The 14369-nt window shown below is 43.2% G+C and overlaps 1 protein-coding gene across 1 annotated transcript in view; it reads left to right on the forward strand.

The window, feature by feature from the left end:
* SYNPO (synaptopodin) overlaps positions 1–4364 on the forward strand; it is a 78084-nt gene extending 73720 nt beyond the window's left edge. Inside the window, exon 4 of the mRNA XM_032210975.1 lies at positions 1227–4364. Within this exon, the coding sequence (XP_032066866.1) occupies positions 1227–2231 (1005 nt within the window). The 3' untranslated portion in view covers positions 2232–4364. The remainder of the gene's footprint in view (positions 1–1226) is intronic.
* The last annotated feature ends 10005 nt before the right edge of the window (positions 4365–14369 follow it).

Raw genomic sequence — 14369 nt, forward strand, 5'->3', positions numbered from 1 at the left:
TCAGGGTATAGTCCTGTATTGACATGGTTTTGTCTTCTAAAACATGAGTTGAAAGATACTGTAAAAGAAGGAAATAATAGTAGAAAACCACGGAGTAGAGATGAGTGACCCGTGTTTTCAATGTCAGTTTCTGACATTCCTTTCCCCTCTGTTTCTTACATCCTCCTATCCTTCAGCCTCATGTTTTGCTGATAGAGGAATTTCACTTCTTTGGAAATTTCAAGCAACGTCCTCAATTTTTCTATTCATTCTGTGTTTTGTAGAGATTCTCCTGTTTCATGTCTTTACTTCCACCTGCTTTCTACGCTCGATTTTTTTTTTTACACAAGCCCTCTTCTTTTCATAGCCACATTGCATGTCGTTATTTAGCGATTAGCATTCTTGTAGAACAGAGCCAGTTTGCTGTAGCACTTAAAAGACACTGGACTAGAAACCAGGGAATTGTGAGTTGTAGTTTGGGTTTAGGATACAATGCAACCTTGGGCCAGTCTCTCTCACTCACAGGCAACAGCAAATCACTTCTGAAAAACAGTGCAAAGAAAAATGTAGGGACCTGTTCAGGCAGTGGCCAGGTGTCAGGCCTGACTTGAAGCCACAAAACCGCCAGAAAAATAATGAAACGCTTTACAGGAATTGGCAGGTGAGGGATGGGCTTCAAAAATTTTAGCAAGAGGTTTGCTAGGTGGGTATGGCCTAGTCAGCCTCCTGCATCATGGTGGGGGGAAGGCGTTTTTGTCCTTCCCAGGCTCTGGAGGCCCCCTTACATTAAGCCATGTTTGAACTGATGATAGCACTGAACAAAAGCAGTTATTACCAGATGTTGTATTTATGGCCTTTGCACAGTCTTACTACCACATCGTCACTATTCACAAACTTTCCTGCCAGCTTCCCACAAGCAAAGTCAATGGGGAAGCCAGGTGAAAGTTGGAAGTCCTTCTCTCCGTGTTGTCTTTCCAAATCTTTTCCAATCACACTGTTCTCAGATAAAGAGCACTCGTACAGTGGTATCAGGATATTTTCATGGAGTAATGGGAGCATAAGGAGATCACCCCAAGTCATCTGAGGAGGAATGGATATAGCCAGAAAAGAAATGCAGGGAGCATGCTGGTCTCTGCACCTTAATTTCTCTTACAGTGCACAGCCAGACCTGGCCTTCTGCAGGTAAGCACACTCTGAAGGGTCATAGAGGAACAGAATGCTAAAAATTATTCCTCTTTCTATTTCAGGAAAGAAAAACATCCCTGCCTGCCTCCCCAACTTGGACTCCACAGCCGATAAGTCGATCATCCAGCAGCATAGAGGGCTGGATGAGCCCAGCCCAAACTCCAGAATCTGAGGATGGGCTTGTCGAAGCCTTTCGAGCAGCCCATGTTATGACTCCACCTCCTCCCATGTCTCCATCCTGGAGCGAAAGGTCTCTGTCCCCATTTCGACAGGAGATTGACCAAAAGTCCAGCCGACAGATGCAGGTGCTGTTGGCAAGAAATATCATAAATGCTGCCCGGAGGAAGAGCTCTTCTCCCAAACTTACCGGAGTAGAAAACTTCAGGCCCTTCACGCCACCTGTCACTTGCCCCAATGTGTCATCCACTGGTGGAAGCCCTAAGAACAGAAGTACTCATACTCTGAGCCCAATTCAGTCACCCAAACCAACAAGAATGGATGGCTACAGACGTGTCTCCCTCCCAGTCTCAGCTGCCCCATCGCAGGCTAGTGCATCATCAAGCAACAGCCCCAGGTTGCTAGGCATCAAATCTCCAAGTCCACTACAGTCACCAAAAGCAGGGAGGATGAATGGAAACAAATGCTTCACGCTGCCTACTAGAACTGGAGCGTCCCAGTTCTTTGTCTCAACAAACCATAATGGCCCAAGTATAATGGGTGCTCATTCGGAATCACACCAGCATCCAGAGCCACTTCAAAAACCCACAATCGTGGGCAGCCATAAGGCCTTCACATTGCCAGCAAACACCAGTGGGATATCATATAGCAGTCCAAAAAACCTGGATGCTTCTTCTCCCACTCCCCAAAGTCCCATGATGACAACATGGTCCCCAGTGAAGCGCGCCACTTCCATGTCCCCCACCAACTCAGAGGCATCCGTGGACTCTGACTGCTCTGGGGTCAAGTCACCTAGCATCCGCAGCTTCAATATTTGTCCACGAGGCTGGAACGGCAGCCTGAGGCTGAAACGGGGTAGCCTCGCATCAGAAGCATCTTGTACCTCTTAAACATGGGCCAAGAGACATGAACCCAAAAAACAAAGGTTGTGAAAACTGTTGCCAAAATATTTGTGCAGGTCCATACATGCTTAATCCTGCCAACCTAGTTAAGTTTTAGGAGGAAGATGTTCATCTCCAAAGATGTGTAACACCTTCTCTCCAAGTTTGCCACTTCTTGGGGACTTTGAAGAAGAGAATTTATGAGAAACATTTCTCATGCAATGGAGAAGTGTGATTCAGCTTCTATTCCTGCAGGACATCCATTTCTACAGGAACTTTGTTAGCTTCCTCCTCCCTCTCTCTTGGATGACATGCTTGACTTTCCCAGGTTTTGCTTTCTCTTTCTCAGCTGGACTGGAGACACGATGATTTCTTTGCTTTGGGAAGTTTAAGACGCATCTGACTGCTTGTGTCCCCTCTGAGAAATATCCGGCAGGAGGACACAGAGCCCTTGAGAGAATCCTTGATGACTCTTAGTGAGGGGACAGTAAGAGAGGAAAGCCACCTTAACTCCATTTTCCACTTAAAACAATTAAGTCCATGTTTCACATAAAACAATTGCCATTGATTTAGCTCTACTTTGATGGAGTTACTCTTCAGTTGGCTTCCACTCCAACGTCCTGAGGGAAGAAGAAGAAAACGGGGATAAAAAAATGAGCCAGAAGCCCATTCAGAAGTTGGTGGTGGTGCTTCATCTGCACAGCGTACTTTTCCTCCAAACATATAGATTGACTTTATATGAATCAAATGAAATGAAAGAAGGTTGTTTGAAAGCCTTTTTGTTCTCTGGACTATTGCAGCTGAATTACAAGAGGATGAAGGACCGATTCAAGCTACAATCCAAGTACTCCCGCATCCGCATTAGAAGAGACCACGTAGGAATATGAAATGTAGGAACTTCCAAGCTTTCTGGAAATGCCACCAAAGCTAGCCAGCCTGGGACTGTGACAGTAAGGATCCACATGGGTTTCCAGTTAACATGCAGCAATGGAGGCCTGTTCCCAGAGTGTACCCCAATGACCTCAGAACTCTTGCCATGATTTCAGGACTGAATGCCCAGTGAGCAATGGTTCTGGTACTGCCAGTCATCAGGAGAGAGGTCTTCTGATCTCTTCTATTGCTTTCTAGTTTACCAGATATCTGGGAGGCAAAGCTATCCAAAATGTCGCTCTGGGGGGGAGATTGGTTAATAAGCCCCAAATAATGCCTCTTCTGACAACTCTTTTTTCAGCACCTGGAGAAAGTTGCCTTCAGGTGCTTCTTGCATAACGGTTGGAAACAACAGATGGAGAAGTGAGCTCCACCTCTAAGTGGAGGATCAGGAGCAAAGTTAGTTATATCCAACAGTAGGGAAGCTCAACAGAGCTGTTCCCTAACACAGCCACCTATCAGAAACTTCATTGGTCACTTGTATTTTCACCCTGTATCTCAGCCCCTAGACATGCAGGACAGAACACAAAGGTGGAAGTAGTATCCCTACTCAGGTGGGAGAGATTTGCATTCAGAATAACATTCCACACTAGGAAAGGAAAAGTGAGGAGTTGTTATCTAAAACACACAAAGGTGCCAAGATATACACAAAGCCAGGCAGGTGGATGATTCTGTATGGATCAACTAGCTCAGGCCCCCATCCTTGCAATCTACTAAGAAGGACTGCCTATCAGAGTAAATAGGAGACAAACCCAAGAGGCTAAATTCCCTTCCATTTTTCCTCTTTGCTTTATCCCCCAGTACTGTGACTCATAGCAACATCTACAAGGCATAGTACTGTGTCTGGTAGCAGCATCTATCTATTTACACCATCTGTGTGGCCCCACGAAACTTCTGATCTACCTCTGCTGAGCAGCAAAGAAAAACACACCTCATCTCATCATTATTGTTCGGCATCTAGAATGAAGGACTTCCTGAAGTGTAAGGCATGCATATGCATGCACTTTTCTCTTTTCAGACTTACAATAGGTCTCTTTAACTGGCTCCATTCATTACTTTCAGCCACAAACCAGTGTCTGTGGTTGATGTGTGAGCCCAGTTTGAGTGCACAATAACCTATTCTGTGCTGCACCTTGCCATAATCCTGCAGAGTAGAAGGATCTGTCCTGGAAGTGGTTGGCTGGAGCCGGGTGACTGGGAAAATAGATCTCTTCCCATTGAACAAAATAATTTGGACAAGTCAAGAGAAAAGGCAGAGGAGAGGATAGTTCAGACAGATTTCACCGCATAGCAATAGCAGTAGCAATAGCAGTTAGACTTATATACCACTTCATAGGGCTTTCAGCCCTCTCTAAGCGGTTTACAGAGTCAGCGTATTGCCCCCAACAACAATCCGGGTCCTCATTTTACCCACCTCAGAAGGATGGAAGGCTGAGTCAACCCTGAGCTGGCGAGATTTGAACAGCCGAACTGCAGAACTGCAGTCAGCTGAAGTAGCCTGCAGTGCTGCATTTAACCACAGCGCCACCACCGCATGATTGCCCCATGCTTATCCTGCCTTCTCTAGCCATAGGAATAGAATAGGAGGTTGGTCTGCAGTATCTGTGTCCATAGGCTCAGATGGAGTTAACTATAAGAATTCCAGGCAATATGTTCTGTGATCTGGAGTCTAGCCAATGTGAGTAAAGTGAGCCCTGTGTGTGCAAGATGTCCTCCTCCCATGGTTTCCCCTTACCTCTCAGTTCTGGCCCCCTATGTCTTGCCCATTTTCTCTCAAGCTCCTCTGCTGTGTGATAGGGTGTCATCTAGCTAATACATCAGCTGGCCTTGGCAAGGACCAGATCGTATCAGGTGTTTCTCTACTTGCCCTCGATTCAGCAGTCGCCCTCTATTTTTATCCTGTAACCTTTAAAGAGGAGAACATTTATTTGATATTAATTCAAACGGAGCCAGAAATGAATAATCGGGGCCACCCCATCTTTGTTTTCTTCTGATCATGCATAGCTTATGTAGGAGATCAGATGGAGGAGGCTCCAAGCTGTGGGTACCTTGGAAACATACCAGCATAAACTCAGCCAAGCTTGCCAAATAGCCCTTATATTGTATCTGCTTCAGCAGTATAACTTCTCCACGGGAGCATTTTGGCGTTTTCCTTTTAGGGGTGAGGAGAAGTGGGACACTGGGGCCGAGCTGGCCAAGCCATGCTGCTGAAGTCTTCTGAAACTCAAGGCCATCAGGCTTACTCTACATGATATATAGAGTAAAAGAAGCAGGAAAAAAATGGGATTGCTATGCCAAATATTTTCAGAAATATGGAATGTGTAAAGGGAGAAATTATTGATAGAGTAGAAATGTTCAGCTTGCAGTAAATTCAGTCCTGGCATCTGCAGTTCAGGCTGTGAAAGAGACCAGTCTGAAGTTCTAGAGAGCAACCATCAGTCTCTGAGGTTCTTCCCCAGCACATTGCCTTCTGACGTGTTGGACCTCAACTTTTCCAACTTTCAACCACCTCATGTTAAAAGGGACATGGTTGAGGAAGATCTTTGTAAATAATCATGGGCTTGGCACGCCTATGGTTCATATGTGCACATATCAAGGGGACATTGTTGCATGGAAGTCTTATATAAGTCCTTCAGTCTTAGTGCCCTTACTCTTTTCAAACCAATGGTAGAAGCAGCCAGCCAACTCACATTTAGACTTCCTCCCTTCCATCTTGTAGATTACTAATGCCAACAGAACAGATGCATTGATCACAGAGCAAAATGCAGATTCTGGGAAGACCCATCTTCAACCTTGACTAAGTAGAGTGGAAGAATTCAAAGAAAGAGGCAAAAACAACCAGCCAGCTACAAAATAGTTGGTACCCTGGCACTGCTTGTTTCTTTTACTTTGCTCCTACTGCACTTTCTCCTGAGAAATGGCAAGGGAGAGAAGAGAATTGCACACTGAACCCTGCCACCAGGACATGGCTGTGATGGTCAAGCCAAAGCGATCTATTTCATCCAGAAGGCAGGGAACACATGGTAACATCAAGGTCATTCTCAGATAGCATTAGGAGATCAGCCAACATGTCCTTTAGAGAAACAGAAAGGGAGGGGGTGGGAGAGAAGATGACAAGAAAAGGGGCCAATGGTGCCCTCTAGGGCTTCATGATGCCAATTGCAAGAGCAAGAGGAAAACAAACCCAGAGAATGCAGAGCATAAAAGCAAAACAGTTGAGCTTTGTTTTTATACCTCTTGTGGCAGAGAGAAGGCTGTGTCTCAGCCATTTGGGGAGATCTTTAGTTAGCAAGATGAGGGAAATGCTGTATGTCAAGTGTAAGAGAAGGTGTTCAAAAGAGAGACTGAGAAGCTATTAAGGCAGTTTTTCTCTCCTTGACCTAGGAAATCACTGCTGCTGTTCACAGCTTGTGGAAGGAAAAGCTAAGTTGGTCCAGGAAACGAAAAACATGAAAGTAGTCTCAAGAATTCTAGCTTCCTATTTTATTCCGGGATCAAAGCCCCATTTTTCCTTAAGTGAAGCATTGGTAAAAAGGCAGGCCACGAGGCCTCTAAATATTGACAGTGTAAATTTTTTCTCTGTGTCTTCAGACTCTGTGTGTAAATAGCAGCTGTGACGTCTCCTACGATGACTCTGCAACAGAATGCACATCCCTAACTATTTCCACACCGTTAAATGGATGGATGCCGTTGGATAGTATGTTATGATACCTTTAGCCCTTTGCTTATTTTCTATTATGGGACCAGCTCATTTATCAGACGTGCCTTATTTCACAGAAATATATCCCACATGTTAAGGACACATTGAATATTTGTATGTTCCCTTCCCTGCTAACTTATAGTGCAATCCTATACATATTGTCTCAGAAGCCCCCTCCTCCCCCAGTGTAGGTATATAAGATTCCATTCTGCAATAGTCATCCTCTCTCTAAAGGAAATGCCATACCTACTTGCACATACCTGAACTCAGTTTCTGCTGTAAGAAACCGCTAGAAATCCCTGGGGCAGGATGAACAAACTTGTTTCTTGGTTTAGATCTGTCTATACAGCAAAGGTGAAGTTTCAGTTCGTGCCACAGTTTTTCCAGGGTTATCTTCCACAGAACAATGCATCAAGGATGGACGCATGTTTATCCTTATTCTAACATGTTGATGGGCTAAATTCCTCAGGATCCCAGAAGAAATGAGCAGTTGGAAAAATGTAGTTAACCAAGGCTGCAATTCTGTATGGGTCATCCTTACTTAACAAATTGCCTTGTTTAGCCACCATTTGCAAGGAATGACTGTGATGAAAAAGTAACTTTATGGTTGATTGACCTTTGCAAATCTGTAAAGCGAAAGAAAGCAAAAGTAAGATTTTAAGCATAGTCACAGTTCCACTTACTGTCCACTTTGCCCAATGGCCAAGTTGTTAGTCCCAGTTGTGGTATGTAAACAAAGCCTACCTATATACGCTTTGCTGGGAGCAAGACGTTTTGAAAACCAAAAGACTTAGCGCAAGGAGACAAATGTAAAATTGTACTACAAATATTGAAAACAATGTACTTAGGAGCCTTAGGGGGAAATTCACATCTTTTTTGACTTTTGAGTCATCTTATTTCTGAATGTATCACTGAGAACATGTACGGCTTGCTGTATCCCTTCACCTGATACTGTTTGCATCAGCACCATGCCATACACCTATATTAAAGCTCCAAAATAAATCAGACATTAGCCCATATGGCCTGGTTATCAATCACACATTATTTTGGAATTAAACTCTTTGTTATGCTGAAATACACTCACCTTTGTTGTGTCCAGTTGTGGTCTTTGTGGGTTGCCCACATACTCATAGAAACCACGTAGGAAAGGGAAGAATGAAACTTCTTAAATGGCAGTCATTCAACTAAACATCTGGAAGCCAGAAACTGTAATAAGATACACATATGGACTGCAAAAATCAGGATGAATTAGAAGTTTCTACATACATTTGCTGCCATCTAGGCATCATCTGTCAGACACCCAACCCTAAGTAAGATAGCCAATCTGATGTAGTGGTAAGGCACCAGGTTAGAAACTGAGAGACCAGGAGTTTTAGTCTTGCCTTAGACCAGCAGTCAGCAACCCACGGCTCTGGAGCCGCATGTGGCTCTTTCATCCTTCTGCTGTGGCTCCCTGTTGCTGGTTGGCTCCACTATTGATAGGGCTTTTGGTTAGGACAGGTAAAGGGAAAAGGATGCTGCACTATGAGAAGACTCTATGGTGGGGGAATCAGACTTCTGGTTGGCTCCAGAATTGAACGGGGGGGGGGGGGCTTTCAGATAGGACCTTTGTGGCTCTTTGAGTGTTTAAGGTTGCCAACCCCTGCCTTAGGTGCAAAGCCAGGTGGGCGATTAGTTATAGTCTCTCAGTTTTAGGAAGGAGACAATGGCAAATCAATTCTGAAACATCTGGTCAAGAAAATTGACTTCTCGGGGCAATTGCCAGGAGTCAAAATTGATTTGAAGACACGAAAAGCAAGCAAGAAAGGAAGGAAGAAATCAAAGCAATTACAGGAACCCAACACACTTAGTCCATGGTAAGCAAGATTCTACACAAGCAAGTTTTATGTTTATACTTACATTCATTTATTCAAATAAATAGCATTTCCATCCCAAAGTTGGTACAAAAGCAAATTCTTCTCTCCCCAGAAAAACTGAATAAAAACCAGGTGCAAAATGTTATTATAATGGCCACATGTGTTTTTCTGGGTAGCAAACCTGTGCATTCTTTTCTAGTTTATGTTTGAATCATAAAGTCCAGTTCAGAGACTTTTCAGTGCAGTAAATCAAAATTATTCACTACAGAGTTTTCATTGTGACCCTAACCCTCAGTAAAATCATAATGGCACACATAAGAATATAAGAAGAACCCTGATGGATCAGACAGAAGGTGCATCTAATCCAGATTTTGTACTCCAATGTCATCCAGAGGATAGTGATGACCTCTGTAGAGTGTAGGAAGTGTAGAGATGTAGGGAGAGGGCCTTGAGGAAGGTGTTCTACAGCTCTTACATAAACACCAGCTTAGTTCTAAAGAAAAGGAGTGAGTAAGAACCCCAAGATTGCCTCACCTGGATTCACCTTGGTTTAAATAGGGAGGGAGGGGAAATCTCTGTCAGGCTTTCAAATTCAATAAATAAAGCCTGTAGCAACAAAATAAAAGAGGCATGGTGGCCCAGTGGTTAGAATGCTGTATTGCAGGCTAACTCTGCCCACAGCCAGGAGTTCGATCCTGAGGGCTCAAGGTCAACACAGCCTTCCATTCTTCTGAGGTCTCTAAAATGAGGACCCAAGTTGTTGGGGTCAAGACATTGTAAACCTCTTAGAGAGTCCTGTAAAGCACTATCTAAGTGCTAATGCTATTGCTGTAAAGTTCCAGTAATCGCTGTGGAATCTGTTTCCTGACTTAGATTACCTTGAATGGCTGATAGCCACACTTTTTTTTAATCATGTGTTGGTATCATTGCTATTAAAAAAAGTGTAACCACAACAAACTTTAATTGAACACATTCAAGAAATGGGCTTTAGGACTTGTTGAGAGCCTTCATTTGTAAGGAGAAGTAATAGAACCTTCTTCAATTCTAGCAGCCATGTAAACCTGGAAGGAAGGGAGAGGTAGGGTAGAGTTTCCTATGATTTGCTCATATGGCCACAACACAAGTCTCCAACCTATTTTTCCATCAATATTTTTTCCCCTATTATTTTCTTCCCCATGCCGATGAGTTATGTGTGTTCCAATCCAGCAGTGGCACGGGTAATCTAGAAGCAGCGCCCCTGAATTCATACAGCTAATTTCTCAATGATTCACTGTCAATATTGCTTGACATAATAGGAAAAAGAAAGCAGGACATTTGTGATTATCCTGCAATATCCTTCTTTGACCACAGGCAGGGACAATGCAGATAAAACATGGAGACCACGCTTTGATTGCAGAATTAGGGCTACCATCTTGGCTTTTTTGACATCCTTGACCACAGGGAAAATTAATGAGGCATTCTGTTCAGAGCTGCTTAATTTTCAATGCACATACACAGCTGAGCAATGAATCACCAACAAACATTTAGTTTTAATAGCTGAACAGGTTTGCATGGCCTCCCACTAGGCATTTGGCTCATACAAGCCTCATAAACCCAAATGATCTTTCAAACATCTCCAATTTCGCCCACAGTTTCAATGCTGAGGGAATGGCATTTGATAGTGGCATAAATGCGGTTAATGCTACACAATATTTATTCACATAGTACCACAATACAACAATTGTGTGTTGGGACAGCAGTGCTTTACAGAGGAAAAGGGATGGAGGGTAGCCTCTACCAAGCTTAATATTTGCCAAATAGTTTTATTATCTGAGACATGAATCGGTAGGTACAATTCATAAACAGTATTCCTGTGGGAGAATTGTTTAAGTTCAGATCAATCAAAGTGGGCTGAAAATGCCAATTAGTAGGTTTTATCCCAGCCTCTGAAACTCCAGTGAAAAAGAATGAGAACAAGAGGGTAGCAATTCTAAATGATTGAATAGCTTTACTTCTGCTTCTCTAATGGAGACGATGATTGAGTTTGAACATGAAATAGATAAGAATACTCTGAACTGATTATTTCCCCTGATATTTTAGTCTGAAAGGGAAAAATGTATTGCATTGTTGTTGATGTGCAATATGTAATTTCTAGTCCACTTAAAATCAGATGAGAAGACTGAGATTCATTATCAAAACATCGGTTCTTGATCTGAATATTTCTACTATCAGGTTGGCTTGCATTCCTACATTGATTTGTATCTACACACATACACACACACACACACACACACACACACACACACAGGTAGGATGGGCAAACAATGCCAGAACTGGTACTTTAGTCAGCATTTGTAGTGTGGGGGTCTAATAGTCATCTTTTAGGACTGGCTATTCATCTTTTGTCTACTATAGATGAATAACATGTATAAGAAGAAGATGTCAATAGATATCACCGTGATTCCCTGGATTCAACCTTATAGAGCACAACCCTGTCTTTGGAAAGGATACTCATGATTGGGAAAAAAACCCACTTGAAAGGCAGCCCATTCCAAGCTCAAGTAAGTTTTGAAGAACTGCCTTGACTGGGCCAAGGGCTGGGGAATTGGGGAGGACAGGGCTCTTCCAATAACCCATTGGTTGCAATTAGCCTTTAAACAACAACAGAGCACATATACAGGTCATCTTGTTCTGGTTTACACACACACACACCAGGATGTATCACAATTTTAATGCATGCATTGTCTGCGTGTATACTTTCCGTTTTGAAAAATAATTTCTTCTGTATTGATTAATGAGCCATCTACCCTAGGCAATGCTTAACCCATAGCTGCATATTTGCAAGGAAGAAATGGAAAGAGGAAAGGGACCTAATTATGGGAAAGGAAACACAAACGAGAAAAAAAAACCACTAATTAAGCATCTTCTCCTGCTGACCTACCAGTGACAAGAGGACCTTGTGTTGCCAAATTAAATGGATGACAATTTTTATAAGATATTGCTTTCCTCCAACAGAACAACAGAATGAATAAGACCACAAAAACCCTCTTTGGTGTGCTTAAAAACTAACTGGGTATTAATTATTTTAGAACAAGAGAACTTAAGGAAAAAAGAGTGCAATCACCACTCGTCGTGAGAAACTAAGCTGAATAATATATAAAATAGGGTAATATTTCTCTATTTAGATTACACTTGCTATTTTCTTGCACTAACATAACCATAAAATGGAAATGTGGAGGTTTCTTTTTTTTTTGTCTCTGCGTCTTTTTTGTCTTCCTATAATATCATCATCCCCTGTAATGAAGTAAAAATAATAATTAGCATTAGATGTTATGAGCTTTTACTAAGGCAGAGCTCAAAAATAAAAACTTGACTGATTCAAACGTCCACCCATCTGCCCACGTAATTTTTAGTTGAAGCTTCGAAAAAGTGAAATTAGCATTACATGGGCTCTTTTAAGATGCAAATGTAGAGCTCTTTTAAAATGTCATTTTTCAATCCATCTTTAGCAGATTTTGAAAAAGAATAATACACCCATCTAAAAAAAAACCTTGATATTACAGTTTATTTTATTTATTTAATGTGTGGCAGTTGCAATTAATATATACCAAAAAATAAAAGCTAGATTCTTCTAACATTGTGTTGCTGAGCCTGTCCCAAATGAATGTGTTACAGATTTTCTGCTGTTTCTGCTATCCAGGAGTATCCTGTCGCCACACTTTCCCCTGGTTATACTGCAAGACAAGTGCCATTTCTCCTACTCCTATATCTTTTTGAGTTCTTTATGGGTGCATCTGACTTGTTGCCAATGCTACCACTTGCTCTCAGCTCTTATTGATTGCTCTCTCCTTCTTCAACCCATGGCCAACTAACAGGCTGTCCACATGCTCCCTGCAAATCCTTCACTCTGCTTGTGACCAGTCATTTGGGCTGCTTTTTTTGGACAAGAGGGCATGCTAGCCCAGCGTTAAGACACTGAGCTTAGCTCCTGCCATCCTAGCAGTTCAAAAACATGCAAGCGCAAGCAGATAAATAGGTACCACTTCAGTGGGAAGGTAACAGCATTCCATGCAGCTCGACATACAGTCATGCTGGCCATATGCCCATGGAAATGTCTTTAGACAATGCTGGCTCCCTTGGCTAAGAAACAGAGATGAGAACCACTCCTTAGAATCAGGGAATGACTGGACAAGGGGAACCTTTACCTTTACCTTACTTTAGACAAGGGTTTAGGTTTAGGTTTAGGTTTAGGTTTATTAGATGCCGCCCTTCTCCCAAGGACTCAGAGCGGCGTACAACATTAAAAAAACATATAATACAAAAGTTAAAAAAATTAAATAGAATATCCCAAACAAACCCAATTAGAATTGACAATAACATTTTTTTAAAAAATTCGAATTAAAATTAACAATGATCAATAATTTATTTTTTTTTGTTCAGGCCAGGCTGGCTTGCTGGAAAAGCCAACTTTTTAGGGCGTGTCGGAAGGACCGGAGGTCGGGGATTATACGAAGCTCCGGGGGCAGCTCATTCCAGAGGGAAGGCACTCCCACAGAGAAGGCTCTCCCCCTGGGGGTCGCTAGCCAACACTGGCACCCTCAGGAGGCCAACTCTGTGGGATCGCACTGGACGGTGGGAGGCTACTGGTGGCAGTAGGTGGTCTCTGAGCCTAAGCCATGGAGCGCTTTAAAGGTCATAATTAGTACCTTGAATCGCACCCGGAAGACAACCAGCAACCAGTGCAGGCTGCCTAAAAGGGGTGTAACATGGGAGCACCAAGGTGCCCCCATGATAACCCGCGCAGCCGCATTCTGGACCAGTTGAAGCCTCCGGGTGCTCTTCAAGGGTAGCCTCATGTAGAGAGCGTTACAGTAGTCCAGGCGAGAAAGGACAAGGGCATGAGTGACTGTGCACAGAGCATCCCGATCCAGGAAGGGGCGCAACTGACGTACCAGGCGAACCTCGTAAAAGGCCCCCCTGGTCATGGCCGTCAGGTGTTCTTCTAAACTAACCCGCGTATCCAGGAGGACGCCCAGATTGCGGGCCCTCTCTGAGGAGGCTAAAATTTCTCCCCCTATCATCAAAGATGGAACAAGATGCACAAATCGGGATGACGGTTTAGCATGAGGTGGCAGGTTACCTAAAAGGTAGAGAAACACAAGAGGAAGTGAGTGAGGGACTCTTAGGAGAATGTCTCTTGCTCCAGCCTGCACCCCTCTGCCACATGTACTTTTGTCAAACAGGCCTCGCTTTTACCTAGTAGCCTTTCAGGAGAACGTTAGATGTATATTTAAACCTGTGTTCTTAACTGATTTAGTCTCCAAAGTACCTGAGAGCAAGACAAGAAGTGATAGGCGCTGTATACTGTTTCTCTTTAATTTCTCCGTAAAAATAGGACAAGCTGAATACATTGACACATAGTAGAAATACACCAAGGGGAGGAGGAGTGGGATAGAAGGAAGAGGGGTAGAGAGGGTGGGAGAGAGGATGGGAGGGAGGGTGAGAAGGAAGGGAGGGAGTGGACTGGGAGAGAGGAGTGGTAGAGGGGGAGGGGAAGTAGGGTAGAGGGGAATGATGGAAGGAAGATAGTAAGTTGGAGTGGGGCGGAAGAAAGAGGTGTATGGAGAGCGGAAGAGGTATATTGGGTTTCTATTTGAGTTTGAGTTTTATTTTATTTATATT

The sequence above is a fragment of the Thamnophis elegans genome, chromosome 2 (genome assembly GCF_009769535.1).
Source record: "Thamnophis elegans isolate rThaEle1 chromosome 2, rThaEle1.pri, whole genome shotgun sequence".
Classification (NCBI taxonomy): Eukaryota; Metazoa; Chordata; class Lepidosauria; order Squamata; family Colubridae; genus Thamnophis; species Thamnophis elegans.